The sequence below is a fragment of the Alligator mississippiensis genome, chromosome 2 (assembly GCF_030867095.1).
Source record: "Alligator mississippiensis isolate rAllMis1 chromosome 2, rAllMis1, whole genome shotgun sequence".
NCBI classification, from domain to species: Eukaryota; Metazoa; Chordata; order Crocodylia; family Alligatoridae; genus Alligator; species Alligator mississippiensis.
Genome location: NC_081825.1, coordinates 199,202,908 through 199,218,780, shown reverse-complemented (window position 1 = coordinate 199,218,780; position 15,873 = coordinate 199,202,908). Strand labels below are relative to the sequence as shown.

At 38.6% G+C, this 15,873-nt stretch overlaps 1 protein-coding gene across 1 annotated transcript in view; it reads right to left on the bottom strand.

The window, feature by feature from the left end:
- Positions 1 to 3,435: 3,435 nt before the first annotated feature.
- Positions 3,436 to 15,873, bottom strand: part of CTR9 (CTR9 homolog, Paf1/RNA polymerase II complex component) — a 28,999-nt gene continuing 16,561 nt past the window's right edge. The window contains exons 15-25 of the mRNA XM_006258845.4: positions 15,648 to 15,735; positions 15,132 to 15,280; positions 12,934 to 13,050; positions 12,578 to 12,723; positions 10,397 to 10,468; positions 9,075 to 9,210; positions 6,961 to 7,101; positions 6,252 to 6,409; positions 5,944 to 6,040; positions 5,529 to 5,641; positions 3,436 to 4,572 (exon numbers count right to left, since the gene is read on the bottom strand). Coding sequence (XP_006258907.1) covers positions 4,164 to 4,572; positions 5,529 to 5,641; positions 5,944 to 6,040; positions 6,252 to 6,409; positions 6,961 to 7,101; positions 9,075 to 9,210; positions 10,397 to 10,468; positions 12,578 to 12,723; positions 12,934 to 13,050; positions 15,132 to 15,280; positions 15,648 to 15,735 — 1,626 coding nt within the window. The 3' untranslated portion in view covers positions 3,436 to 4,163. The remainder of the gene's footprint in view (positions 4,573 to 5,528; positions 5,642 to 5,943; positions 6,041 to 6,251; positions 6,410 to 6,960; positions 7,102 to 9,074; positions 9,211 to 10,396; positions 10,469 to 12,577; positions 12,724 to 12,933; positions 13,051 to 15,131; positions 15,281 to 15,647; positions 15,736 to 15,873) is intronic.

Genomic DNA, 15,873 nt, shown 5'->3' with positions numbered 1-15,873 from the left:
CACTGTCCCAGGCTGAGCCAGCCTCTATGCAGCCCAGCTGGAGCAGTTTTGGAGCTTTCCTCAGCCCGGGGCCAGCAAGGGCACTGGTACCAATATGTTTGGTTGGGGGGCGAAGGAGAATAGTTACTTTTGGGATTTAAAAGTCTCTGGCTGCTGCTCCCATTGTGGGGTCTGCCCATCCTGGTGGGGTGGGGGGAAAGGAAGGAGAAGGATGGGAGCGGGATTTGCAGTCATCCCTGCAGTGGCAGTGACTACTCCCACACCCCCTTTTGTGAAATCTTAGGTCTACCCCTGTAACCCACGTGCATTATCTGCTTGGTCTGCAGAAGGGGCTCACAGAAATATACTTCCTACCCCTCAGATCCCTCAGTCAGAGGCTGAGACACCAGATCAGACTCAGGAGACAGAAACAAGCTAAAATAGAGTACTGATCAGTTCCTTTAATGTGGGGGATCTAAGTTGATAAAATCCCAAATGTTCACTCTCCACTTGGGAGAGGAAAGAACATAATGCAAATAGCTGGACAAAAGCAAAAGAACCCTCAGAGACAAACGAGTTTCTGAAGGCAAAGAAATAGGTCCAAAATGTTTTCAAATGCCCCTCCAACAGTAACAAGAAAAATGAGCTCTACTGTATTACCTATAAGGTATAAACTATCTTACTATAAAATAAAAATAATAAACATTTACATTAAAAGGCTACCTAGAATTCACAGGACCACAAGAAATACTTCATCATTTTGTTTACCTGCCTCTGCTGACTTTATGTAACAAGTTTCAATAACAACATAAAGTCATAATCTAACCATTTTTACACTGGAAGGAAGGATGGGAGTGTAACTATTTATTCTATTTACAATCCCTGGCACCAAGACTACCCTGTAGTCCACATGACTATATCAAGGGAATGAAAATTCAACTATCTTAATTTAGATTATAATCTAGGCATTATGCAATCCAGCATTTCTTTCTTCAAGGTTCTCAAGGAAGTACTGTAGATTCAATTTCCCAACCTAGCTCTTGTTATAAAGCTGAACAGAATCAGAAAAATCGTTTCTGCTATTGCACCTTCTGAAGGAAACCATAGGAGAAATCCTAACTCATGAAAGCACAACTTGTACGAGAGAAGGTGAATCTTTACAAGTAGAACTCAGTTTGTCTGCCCCTTCCCTCCTCACCCAAATCCCATCCTTCCAATTAATCAAACTTTATGACTCGTCTTCTCTTGCTCTAGTCAGTGAGAAATTTCAAGTAACAGGCAATTTATTCCCAGAAAAATCAACCTTAAAAATAAAACTGTCACAACTTTATCTACAGAGCTGCTAATGTAGTCCTTCTCCTGGTCTGATTCATTCATTGACAGCATACTCCCATGTCTGTCCGCACCTGGCTTCCACATTGATGGATTACAGGCATTTCATGAGTCAGAGGGGCAAAGGTGGACATTTAGAAAGAATCTGTTTACACACAGATACCTTGTTACTCAGCAATGACAGCTGTTCCTTCCCAGTAATAAGCATGCGTGAAACACATTTGTGAAAGGGAAAACTGGAGGGGGGGGGAGGAGTGGGGGGGATGGCCTATTAAAAAAAAAAAAAAACAAACCTGAAATTATCTGTCAATGAGATTACCTCACAAGTGTTCCTTCTGTGAAGGGCCCAAACTCATTCTCGGTCCTAAATAAGGATCAGCTGCTTATTACAAGTACAGTGTACCCAGGTACCAATGTATGACATTTCATTTAAGGTGTCAAAACTTGGTGGAAAGCACAATTCTAGAGAGGCAAAGCATTTCTAATCTCATTATCACACACCTCATTAACAGAGTTGATATAGTATTTATGAGAAAAAATATTTTCTTTTCTATTATAATAATAGACATTTACTATAAAAGACTGAATTATGGCTATTCATTAAATAATTTAAGATATGCAAGCCAACTGCCTATTTCTTGAAAGTGAGGAATACTGCCATAAGGAGAGAAACATTGCTTTGGTGGCTGTGCTTGCAAAAGCAAGCGGTAGAACAAGCACAGAAAGCTGCAACAGAGAACTACATCTCCTCAATACATGGGAAGCAAAACCACAAAGGCTGGTTCTCATTCTCCCTCTGGTCTTTCCAATTATGAAAAGAAAGCAGGAAAGTAAACAAGGGTAAATACACCCCCCCCCCCTTCCTTTGGATTAGTTTTGCATCATATACAGGCAGTCCTCAGACTTACAACAAGACATGGTTTTCAGGAACCAATAGTAAGTCAAAACATTGTAACTGATTTTCCCATAGAAAACAAAGTTATAAATGGGGGATTGGTTCCTGAACCAAGGCCCAATACCCTATTTTCACCAAAAATATCCCCGAATTTTGTACACAATTATAGATGAATAATATAGCTACATTAATGTATTTATATTGTAAATAGCAATCATATTAATTTGGAAGGACTTCCGTACAGAGACTTTGCTGGACATTTTCAAGGGCTCTTGGTTGGACTTTTTGAAGGGTTCTTGGCTGGAGTCTTCTCAGGAGTCTAATGTTTGGTAGATCTCTATCTCAGTCCCACTAGGATTACTTGCAAGCCAAAAATCCTTGGTTTCATTCTGGTGCTGTGATTTCCGTATGTTAAGTCTAGTGTATACAGCGACTGCTTTTCCTATCATTAAATGTCACTACTGGCTAAATACAAATCAATGAGACCTGCTGGTGTTTAGTGTACGCCGCTACTAAAATACAACCACGAGCAAAACACCAACAGGTCCCATTAACTCTTGTAACTAGGAGAGAAGCCTGTCATGGATGGCAAAAATGTCCTGAAAATGTGACAAGCATACCCAAAGTTGTATGTACCCTGATGAAGCTTAGAGAAAACCCAAAAAAGCCTTGAGGAGTTTGAACTGTCCAGTCAATATTATGGTCATTTAAGTATGTCAGCTGTTCCATCTATATAAAGGAGTGATATATTATGAAAATCTACAGTGTGTTGGCCTTTATACCACCACAAGCTTTCAAAAGAATGGGAAATATTACTCTAACGATTAGAGCAGCTGATTTATAGTCTACTTAATGTTTGCATTGGGCTGTCATCTTGCTTGAGGGTCTCAGAGGAAGCATAGCAGGGCAACTTTGTACCTTTTGTGGTAGCAGCCTCAGTGCACAAGGCAGCAGAGCTGCATCAACTGAACCTGCCACTGTTCCTCACCGCCAAAGTTCTGGACTTGTGCAGAGCAAGCATCTCTTTAGACAGGATTTGGCCTACAGGCCAAAGGATGAACACCTCTATAATAGACAGAATTAAACTGAGGCGTTTTTAGAGCGATAACCATGCACTAAAAATGAAAATGAATCAATTATCTTTTTTTCCCCCTCCTTTGAAGTCTAAACTAGATATTCTGGCACAATTTTTTTAATAGGATGATGTAAAATAAATCACTCCAAGCAGATGTTAGTAACAGTTTATTATGACACTGGCAGATCTCTCCACTTTCCAAGTAATATGGAAAGAGTTTTCTACATCTCTGTTTTTCACCTGCCAACTTAAAAATATTTATTTCATCTACACACCTATAATGTCATAATTTTATGACTTTATTTAAACCTCCGTCTTTTTTTGCTTTTTGTTCTCTCTAAATATACCAGAAAAAACAAGCAGCCATAAGAATGTACTTTTGAAAATTTTAGGAGTTGCATCACAGAAAATGTATTCTTTGAAAGTAAAAAAGTTTACCACTACTCTTTATGCAGAAACAAAGATATAAATATCCCAAAGTTCTTTGTACCATTTGAGAAAATATTTTGAAAATGTACCTATTCCTTTTTCTGGAAGTAGTAACATTGCACAGACACACCATTTTAAAAAGATTGGAACTGCCGGAGCTCGACAAAGCATTTACATGCTGTCCATTTCACGTGTGGCCTTACTACATGATACAGTATTTCTGATCTTCATCTATATGCTTCAGTGTAAGAATATACCATATGCCTACAGAGAAACATTCATAGGTGGCTAGTAACATACAACTTGTTGGGAGAAAAAAAAAAGTCAAAGAAAGAAAGTTTCACAACAGCTTTACTAAAACATTAAAGTTTTTAAATCACAGCTTTCAAATATAAAAATTCCCCACCTTGTAACTGAAGTATATTTACAAAACAATTTTAAAAAAGACTGGCTTCAATCGCTATCATCTGATCCACCTTCAGACACCTCATTGTTGGATGCTTCTGGTTCAGATTCATTGCCAGACCCTCTGCCAGAGCCCTCATTGTCAGATCCTCTATCAGAATCTCTATCTGAATCAGCACTGTGAGAAGCTGGACGAGATTCATTCTCCGAACCACCAGAGCGGCTTCTCCCAGATTGCACAGATTCATTGTCAGACTGGTCTGAATCCGACTGTCTCCTCTTCCTGACTGACCTGTCACTGTCAGACTCGTCATCAGATGGGCGGGCACTGGACCTCCGTGGACTACCTACTTCACTACCAGATTTGTTCCTGTTATCAGAATCACTATCAGATACAACGCGCTTATTTTGCTGTTGTTCAGCATCATCTGAATCACTGTTGCTGTTTCTGGCATGTCTATAAAAAAAGAAAGAAGTATTATTAAAGCTGAAAACTTTGACATAATAAAAGTAGGAACACAATTTGAGCATAATGTGGACAATACCAAAACAGGAGGAAGAGGACTGAAATATTCTAAAATGGAAATTGGCCTCATACCAAAATGAAGCAGTTCTCAGTATTATCCTTAGTGTAGTAGTTCAGTTAAGATATGAGAGTGGGTAACTGGCAAACTGGATGGGTCAGCCAGAAGAACATGGCAAAAAAACAAAAAAAAACCAAACCAACAAAACAGAACACCACAACTAACCTATTCAAATTAACAGGATACATCTCTGAATCCATCAGTTTAGGGACACAAGGCATTTACTTTGAGGCTTAAGTCATATTTTTTTTCTAGAGATACCCTTTAAAATACGGACAGTGACGTGCATTCACAGTGTTTAACAAGTTATTTGTTTAAGAAAAAAAAATGTATCAGTACTACACTTTTATCAATTTAATTTTAGTGACTGGGAATCAGAAGGGCAAGAACAGCAAACTACTTGGCCACTGGGAACAAGCTGTTTTGTCTTACAGGACTGTGGGGACAGAAGTCAGAAGTTTGTCAAATTTGGATGCAATGGAATACAGAAAAAAGTGACTACTTCAGATTTAGCAAGGAGAAAAAAAAAATATCAATCCTTCAGTGCCACGTTTGGACAACATTTGCCTAATATACACATTTAGATTTAGTTTAACCATAATCCAGACTAAGTTCCTAGCCTGAAAACCATAACCACCTGCCTTTCCATATTGCTAAATGGAAGATAATCCCAGGCATACGGGAAGAGACACTCTATTGAAAGAAGGAAAAAAAATGAAAAAAAACAAACAAAAAAAACAAAACACACACACAACTACTCTTAGATTGGGTTTAAAATCAGGTGAAAGCTGGCACTTGAATTTCAAGAGAGACTGATAGAGGTTCATACCCATCATCAGCAATTTTGAGTTTATCCTCATCAGAAGAATCATCACTAGAGGAAATTATGGCTTTTGATTTGATCTTTCCTTTCATTGAAGGAGGCAGACGTTCTGGTTTGGGCTGTGTAGAAAGAAATGGAAAAATAATGTTTCTTAGTGTAGTAAACTGAAGATAGAAATAACTTAGACACCTGAGAAGCTGTCCCAACAAGTAGAGACAGAAAACAAAACAAAATGTTAACTATTTGACATAAGCGCCTCTGTTGCTACTATTGCTTCATCAAAAGACAAAAAAGGGAAAGCATGGTACAGATTTTTTTTGCAAGGAGTATTGGCAATGTCTCAGTATCACTATACTGAACTTAGCAACACTAATCTTCCAAATGTATATTAGGACGATAAAGGCATCATATTAAAACTTACAGCCTTTTTCTTCTCTGCTCTCGGTGGACGTCGTTTTTTAGGTCTCGGGCCATTTTCATTTTCTTCATCATCACTGCCTTCATCGGTCTTTGGGGGTCTTAAAAATAAGAATGTCCAAATTTACACAGAACTCCTGTGTAATGTTTCATGCAGTGTCAGATTGATCATTTGACCCTACATTACGTGGAATACATGAAAATGAGCAATTTAAGTCTTTTATTCAGAAAGATAAGTTGAGGTTTTATGTAGGAATCACTTAGCTGATACTGCAGAACTGCAATAAAAGTTACAAGTTCTAAACTATTTACCGTCTCCTCTTTTTCTTCTTCCTCTCTCCCTCCTCCTCCTCACCATCTTGTTCACTACCACTGCCCTTCCTCCTCTTTTTCTTTCTGGACACGGGCAGATCTTCATCGCTGTCGTCATTGACAAACTCATCAAATTCCCCTGCTCCTTTTTTGGAACGCTGCAATAAAAATTAACACTCCACCAATATCCAATTATTTATAAGGTGATATATGTACCTTCTCAGGTAAATGGTCACATTTTTAGTTTTACACCTTAATATCCCCAAAACATTCCTATCCTATCATTAAGAAACTGATCTCAAATTGAACATTAAAATATATATTATACTCTTACTACTTCAGTTAGCTAAAGCATTGTTTTCTGTACTGCCCTCGCGTAGAAAGGTATTAAATGCTACTTTCCATTCTAGAGATGCCTTCAGTTCAGTGATGACCTAAAAGAGGGGTGCTAAAAGTTTGGCCTGCAGGCCAGATCCAGCCCAAGGCACTGTGTCATCCAGCCTGCGGGCCTTCCCACTTCAGGTATGGCACTGCTTCCCTGCTGCCAAATTTCTAGATCCATTGTGTCAAAAGGTTGAGCACCACTGGTCTAAAAGAATTTTGGATGGCCCTCCAATACAGCATCACTGAACAACTGGTATGGACAGCCTGTGTTACTTTCAGTTATCATATCGGAAAAAAAAAAAGAAAGAGAGACTCCATCCTGTACCCTTCCACCACCACGTTTTTTCTCCTTCGATCCTTCTACTTCTCCAGTGAACATCAGGATATTCTTGGTCTTCTCCACATATTGGGCTCTTTGTTCCAAAAGTTTCTTCTGTTCTTCTTTTTCTCTGAGGCGTTTCTCCTCCTGAAACCAAGACAGCACAAACAAGCATTACTCTTTTATAAGCTGTGCGCTCGGACTGTAAATGGCAGATGACATTTAAGTATTAGAGATTGCAATATTCAACCCAAAGCAGAGCGAACACTTGGACCTTCAGGGCAGAAGCTTTACAATAGCTTGGCTTGGAATGGGCCACAGTAGAACCTACACTTAAGAGCACATTGCCAAAATGTCCAAACTAATGCCATAGGGAAGCAGCTGCTAGTACGGCTGTGTGAAGAAGTTTCAGTCACTGATTCGACTCGGAGGAGATTCAGTCCAATTCAGTGCCTGAATCTGAATCGAATCAGGAGACCCATTAATCTCTCCAAATCAATTCCGAGAGATTTAATGATTAAGGTACATAAAAAAACCAACATATAAAGCCGTGTCTATGGCTGAATCGCTGATTCTCTGAATCAGAATCGAATCTTCAGATTCGGATTCGGCAGAATTGAAAACTGGGATAGTGATCTGAATCAGCGAATCAAATCACTGTACCCCGAATTGGGCCAAATGCGAATCATATACTGCCCACTTCACACACCCCTAGCTGGTAGTCTAACTCAGAGGGCTCCTATACATACACAGGGAGGCTGCTCTGACAAGCTGTAATTACAGTACATTGGAGCGGATTCAATTATCATCAAGTCTGCTGTATTATGGTAATTACCACACTCCAGCATCAGTGCCCCCACAATGGAAAAATGGCAGCAGGGTGCTTTAGCCTAAACCTCATTCAATGAGCTTTAGTTCAAAGTGCCCCACTGCCATTTTTCAGTGTAGGAATGCTGACATACATGATGCTCTGGGTGCTTTAATTAGCTCAGAGCTGCGCTAATTAAAGCCCCCCCTCTGGCAACATGACTATAAATGCCCAGATTGATTTACAGTGGCCATGGAGGGTTTGTGCCATGACCTCACAACTTGGGGTTGAATTTGCCCTTTTAAACACCACTTTGTTCCCTGTACCAGTGGTTCTCAACTTTTTTTGTACCAGGACGTATTTGTAAAGATCAGTGGCATCCTGACCCACAGCTCCCCGGCCCTGCCAGTACCCGTCACTCCTGACCCACAGTTCCCTGGCCCTGCTGGTACCCCTCGTTCCCAAGCCACAGCTCCCTGGCCCTGCCAGTGCCTCTCACTCCTGACCCATAGCCCCCTGGCTCCCCCTCAGCCCTGCTGGAGGGGGCCCCCAGCTGTTCCTGTCCCACTTGGGCCAGAGCAGTGGCCTCTGGTTCATGCAGACACCAGCAGAGTGAGTTCAGCCCTGGTATGGGCTGGAGAAAGGAGGAGAGGCAGCCTGGGGCACCCGCTACCCTGGGCTGGGGGTCCTATTCCAAGCCAGGCAGCCTGGCTGCCGGCAGGCATCCAACCCCCTCATACATCTGCTGCTCCCCCATCCACACATTCACACACACACACCCCCCCCAGACAGTCCCCAAGCTCTGGACCTCCACTCCACCACTCACTATACACTTACCTGCATCCAGCTGCCAGGGCTGCTCCTATGACCCTACCTGGCCATATGCAGGCCACATGTTTGTGCATGCAGACACAAGTGCACCCGCTGCCTCCAACTGCCCCAAGCAGCTCCCTGCAGGCTGGAATGCTGCCAGCCTGCAAGGGGAAACCCATGCTTTCCCACATTTTTCTGGGACTTGCTCATGACCCTTTCAAATATTCTTGTGATCCACTTTTGGGTTGTGACCCACAAGTTGAGAAACACTGCCCTATACAATGTCTGTTTATTCAGGTTTTGAACCAGGAAAGTTGAATTTTACTCATTACCCACCCTTACCTTTAATGTAAGCATTTAGGTATATGCAATTTTTCATTTCTAGTATTACCTTCTCAAAAACATTTTCCAGCTATCACCACAGAGCAAAAGGGGCAAATATGCACATTAAAACAAACAAAACAAAAACAGATACAAAGGATCACAATGAACAACAAACCTGTTCTTTAAGTAGTTTTTGGCGGAGTAGTTCCTTTTCTTGTTCTTGTTTAGCACGTAGCTCCCTCTCTTCTTCATCCTGCTTGCGTGCCCGAGCCACATGATACTGAGCTTGACTCAGTAAGTCAGAGCACTGCCTGTAACATCCAAAGTTTTCAGTTAATTAAAAGTTGACGGACATACTTCTTCAGAGAAGACACAGCTTATTGCAATACTAACTGTCCATGCCACTGAACAAAAACTATTTGAAATCTAGAATAATTTTACATTAGACTTTAGAAAATAACTCTTAAGTAGTATGAATCTTAAATTACTGAACAAGCCTTTTAATTTAAAAACAGCTTCAGTACAGTTTACATGCATACTATTACTCAAAGCAGCTGTTTGTTAAAAAAAAAAAAAGTAGAGCAAAAAAATAAATCCTTAAAACCTAAAGGGGAAATATTTTTAACTCACTTGAGTAGCTCTACAAGTACTCTTAACAAAAAAAGTGTCTTATAAGTAACCAGAAGTATCATCAGAAATATTTTCCATCCCCCCCCCACAAAAAAAAAAAGGAGAAGAGAAATTAAGATTGTACAGTTAAATGCTCAAAAGTAAGAATGCTTTGAGCTATCTTGGTTCAACCCCTGTAAGCTAGTGTTCATGGTGTTGTTACACATGAAATCAAATAATGAGTGGTTTTCTCAATACATTTTTTTTCTGCCCAGAATCTTAGATATGCACATTTAACATCTACTGTTGGGTACACGTGCAAGAGCCTGATAAATCTTTAATTTATAAGCTATGTAATGAACAAAGCAGGGTTTTTCATTTAAATGTGTACTTTAAGAAACAGATGTCATACACATAAACTTAGAAAGGCCTATGTGAACAGTTCTGTAATTCCTTCAAGCCTTAGTAAATCAGCTAAGAAACTTGCACAGAGAAATTCAATTGTTTTAACTGATTTTCAGGCTGTAAGAACTCTTCAGCTCACCCCAATTTCACCTGAACTATCAAACCACTTCTCAGTGATTTTGCAGGTTAGCTGTAAAATGTCAGCATTGACACTGAAGTAGCGGGGGAAGGAGAATGGTAGGAGGTCTAAGTCAAAAAATATCTTTTTAAAAGGAAACTGTTGTAATTAAAAAAAAAAAAAAAATAGCTCAACGTTTTTGTTCAATCTTGCAAATGTATACATTTCACCTGAATGTAAAAATGAAGCGAAAAAAAGGTTTTGAAAGTTATGAGCAACTAAAAAGAATTAAATATTGGACAACTGAGTTCAGCTCCAAGAAGAAAAAGAAAGAGTTATAATCAGAATGAAGGAATGATTTTTACCTTGCTTCAGTAGCAGCAAGTGCCAAATCAAATCTCATTTTATCTCCTACTTTACTTAAATAACTGAAGTATCTGGTGGAGGGAAACAAACAACATTAAAACACTGCATATACATGTATACTTTTCTTTTAATAAGAAACCCAAATAGTCACCAAATACACAGTGTGTCACTACAAAATTCTCTTAAGACAAGAAGGAAACAGACTTCTGTATCTGAATACTTTGCTTGGACCTTTTAGTACCAATGAATGCTTGTATATTTAAAGGCCAGTTTCCTTCATTAAAACATCCTAAAGATGTTATTATAATAGTACACTTTTTCACCTTTAATTCACAAGGATTCCAAAATGTTTATAGACTTTGCATCATGACTAAATTATGCATTATAAATAATGTCCTATATGGAATATGGCAATCGTATGATGTTGCTAACCCTGTTAAACAACTGTGCTTGTTTAGTACTAGTTAGGAATAAAACCTTCATTCAATTGAAACTATTGGGTAGGCAGAAATTTGCCCATGATTAACTCACGTTAAACACGCCTAGCTATTGCGAAAAGAGATTGTATCTTTGTAGCATAGTTTTCTTTGTTCCATTCCCACACAAAGGAGACATAGTTCAGTTTGTCTAGTAGTCAAAGCTTAGAATTTCCAGTTAGTTAAAAAGTTTTAAAAGTCATCTTAGAGTCCAAGTCCAACCACTGCCTTTGATTCTGTACTATAGTAGGCAAGTTCTTAGAAGACAGAAATGTCAGAAGGTTCCTATTTACTGGAATCCTTTATATAGAGTAGGGAATAAGAGTTCAGAAGCAGAGCTCTATTGCAAAAAGGACTTCCAAGACTGCCTCCACCTTATAACAAGTCAGTTTTGCCTAAGATAATCGCATATTCTCAGCATCTGTTTCCGCGGGCCTTGCTTAATCCAGTCCTGCTGCCTGCCGTTTGCAGCCTTGGCTGACATCATCAGCATCATCATCATCAATCAACCAAAGAAGCTTTCAACACTGACAGGAAGGAGCTGGTGCATCAGTAAGTATATTGCTGCACTTGTCAGACTATCTGTGTTCCATTTGTCACAACTAAAAGTAAATAACTGAACGTGCAATGAGCAGAGGACAATACAGAGAACAACTTTTCTTTGACAGCAAACTCCTCCATCCCAGTTTACATACTCCTGGCAGAAACACACACCTCAGAAGGTGCAGTAACTGCACAGACAGGTAAACTGGGATGGACCCCAAAATATTCAGATGCTGAAACTTCTGGAAAGCATGAAACAGAGACAATAAGTACCAACCTCCTCACAGAATGAGAAGTAATCCACATGAGAGAAGACAGGTTCTCTTTTGAAGTTAGATAATCAAAACACTTTTGCTATTATAGAAACTTTTTCCTATGCTGGACTGAGCTAATGTTCTACAGCAAATGAGAAAGGACACAGTTTTTCACATACAATTTATATTCCACTCCCAAGTTTATTTAATAAACTTCTGTCAGCAAATTGTGTTGGAAGTTTGAATTCTCTGATTGGAAAGTAAACACACTTTTTTTATTTGAAAATTTTCACCAGGAGAAATTAAAGATTTCTAAACACAGTTTATAAATGGAAAGTCAGTTTGGACTGACTATTTTGTATTAGAACATGCACTAGAATTTTGAAATAATTGTTAATAAAAATAATTTTAGCTAATGAGTAATATAACTGGAAATGTTTGTACCAAAAAAATCAAGCCAGGTGAATTTTTACATTTATTTTGACACTTTGTTTAGGTAAGCGTTTTAACCAGATATATATAGATATAGGTATATTTTAATTAGAAAAAAAATCTTGGTGATGGAACCTTTTTTTCCTCCTTTGGAAATTCTTTGCTGCTAGGAGGAGCTATATTAGATCCTAGAATGTATAAAATGACTTCCCCTGGGGACTCTCTTAGTACTCCATCAGAACATGTGGCTTTAAAGTAAGTAAAAACTGGATCTGGTGCAAGTACTGACAAGGTTCCCCTCCCAGGCCCCTAACTTTTTATAACTCATGTTTTTTCACAAACAACATGGAATGTGTACATTTTTATATAACCCAAGTTCACTGAGCTCGAAGTTAAAATGTGGAATGTAAACTGATTGTTTTCTTTACTCCTCGCTTTTGACTAACTGTACTGTTATCTACAAATCAAACTTTACCTGTGGGCTAGCTCCAGCTCCTTCACAGCATTTAGTACCTCTTTCAGGTTACTTTTTTCATCTTTGAGGACAGAAGTGGCTAGTCTCTGCAGCACTAGGGCCACGTTAAACATGAGGACAGTATCACTAGGTGCTACGTGTCTAGCCTGTGAAAGAAATGCACATTTTGTTTTGCTCTGTTTTAACATAGCCCCAAATTATCAGTGTCACATGTCTTATAAACATAATTATTTCAACCTGTCATATTTAAAAAGATATACAAGATTACTTTATCAATATTATGACATGTAAAAACCATGAAATAAACAATTTTTTTAAAAATTTTTTTACAAAGAACTATATTTAAATGTTTTTACCTTCAGCAAGGTCTGTTTGCATTCTTGTAACTTGCCACATTTGAAGAGTGCTCGGGCCAAGTACAACAATACCTCAGTATTCTGATGCTTATAGAACTTTCTGAGGCAGTTTTCATACTGGAAAGGAGGAAACGAATTATGAAAAATAGTGACTAGTTATTTAAACTAGTGTAAAAACTTCCGTAGCCAATTCTAAATAACTCAGGTACTATTCATAAAGACTCATTTACAAAATATTTAACCCTGTTGAGTCAATCTTTTATGCTTTCTTTCTTCTAATGAATCTGAAACCTTTTCTAGCATATGGAGTTCCCAATTCTTGTGAAAGCTGGTAGGGGTCTTACAAAAGTTCTTAGCTAAATATCAAGGGATCCCATGCATCGTTAGTTACAGAAGACAGATAAACTTCCATTATTTCCAATCATGTGAAAGGTGAGGAAGCAAGCAGCCAACATATTTTATTGTTGAAGTATAAAGTGCAGCTGTCACATTCCAAAATACTAGCTACCGTCACCACTCACTAGGTGTCAACTGTGCTCTGTCCCCCCATTTCTATTGTATTTAATGGTCAAGAATACTGTATTTGGCAACTGGGTCTTTACATATTTCACTGCAAAGACAATATGCTAATACTATTGTATATAATGTTTTGTAGCTATAGTGGTCTAGATTGTTATAATGGAATTATACTTCTCTTTTAACGCAATAATGGTATTTGCTTCATGTTTTGAGTCAGGGTGGAATTAACTATTGTTGAACCCAGGAAGTGACAATAAACCTTTTCACTTTCTTGAATGTAGCTTTTGATTCTCCGTTGTTCTACAAAGACGACACTCAATGCTATGATGGTTAATCTTACTATTTGCTATGATGGTCAATATTAATGTTTTTTCTGCATGTCAGTCAGAAAGAAGCAGCGACATAATTTGTCACTGAAGTTCCAATGTCCATAAAGAACCTGTCTGCAGAACTGTTAGAGTAACATATCAACAGCAGGGTATTGGCTCCACCTAAAAGGAGTGCCAGATGCATTCACACACAACAAGTGATTCATGTTATAGTACCTACTGGTAGAGCTAATCTTTTCAGGGGTTTTTTTAACTGTATTTAAAAGCCCCCACAGATATTCTTATAAGGCTATCCTGAACCCCTCTGAAGCGTTTATTAAGTGAAACTAGTATATATAAATTTAGCATGGGCTCAATTTTCACATACTAAGAGTTTGTTTAGAGCAACAGTTTACAACCTCGCTAGACTCAAGCCACCCCTCAGGAAGTGCCAGCTCTTAGGTTTTGGTTTCTTTTTTTGACTGTGGGAAAAAAAAAAAAATGGAGCTCTTCTTCTGTTCAAAAGAACTCAGAAAGACCAGAACAGGTCAGACTGTTTTTGACACTATGGATTCCTATTTGAAATCTCTGTGTTTGTCTTGTGAATCACGTGCAGGTGTTTACATCCTTAACAGTGTCAATGCTGGATGGCATCAAGCGATACCCTTAAGAGTCTCTTATGGCACCTGGTTGAGAATCACTGGTTTAAAACATCTGTTTAGCTTGTTATACATACTAGTGATAGGAAAAATATTTGGCAATATTTTTCTAGCAGATGGATGTTGCTAAGGAAGCCATCTCATGTATAGAGAACACAGCTTGATCTGGTTACCAGCGTGCAGAAGGCAACTGGTCTCAAAATTATTTAAGTAGGTGTTTTAAGTCATGGATAGGTCCCATGGTACCGATAGGGTCACTTGTGCGTCAAGAGGGCATGAAGTTCCGAAAACACATGCAATACCCAGAACTACCATGAAATTCAGTATCTACTCCCCAAGCAGGAAACTCTGTTATGAAAAAGTTACAGAAAACAACTAATTTACTTCATTGTCTTGAGATAAATAACATTAGTTTTCTATATTGACTAAATAATACATGATAAAAGAAGCTTCAATCAGACCAAATTTCTATAATCCAATTCACACCATAGCTCAGCTGAGGATGCCACAGAAGAGAAAATTTTAAGCTGACAGATGCCCTGGTGTTCATGTCTACAACTGGCATCCAGACTTAATTTGATAGTTAATAAGATTTTACAAGTAAATCTTTTATTTGTTATCAAAAGCTATCCAAATCCCCAGAAACTACCAGTGTTATGTTCTAGATATATTCTTTTGCTACCTAACCCATGGTTCAATTTATAGAGGTTACCATCTGCACAGCACTGATGTATTGTTTCTGTTCTACGTAGATGTGTGCCAAATTTAGCCACACATCACTGATATCTGCTGTTGCCTCTCTCACTTGGGCAAAGACATCACGAGCCTCACGGAAATATCCTTTGTGTGCCAATACAGCTCCTAAAAGAAAAAGTGAAGTGTACATTGTAAGGTTCCAGGCTTTTGTACTATGTACTACCACTAAAATTATAGAATACTAAACAGATAATTAAGAGCTGCAAGTCAGCTGCTGTACACAATATATCATCCCTAAGATTAGTAATGTACAGGCTCTGCATAAAACAAGATTTCATAGATTTCACAGACATTAGGGCTGGAGGGGACCTCACGAGATCATTGGGTCCAGGCCCCTGCCCAAAGGGCAAGAAAAAAAAAGACAAGTTCAGAATTAACACTTGAAGCATTCTGCAGTTTATATACTAGAAATATGAAATCCAAAAAATCATCACTACTAAACTACTAAATAAAATTCAAATCTCATAATCACCTATGCCATTAGCAGCATACAAATTCTTTGGATCATTTCTGAGTACTTGTTTGTAGATTGCTAGTGCACGATCTTGATGCCGCTTTTCCTGTTTAAAAAAAAAAAGAAGAAAACAAAACAATCCTTTATTGAAACCTCAGAAAGAGCGCCTGGTGTTTTACTATGAAGCCGGCCAGATATGCAATATAAGATGCATTCCATAAGGGGCACAGACAGAAGTTACACA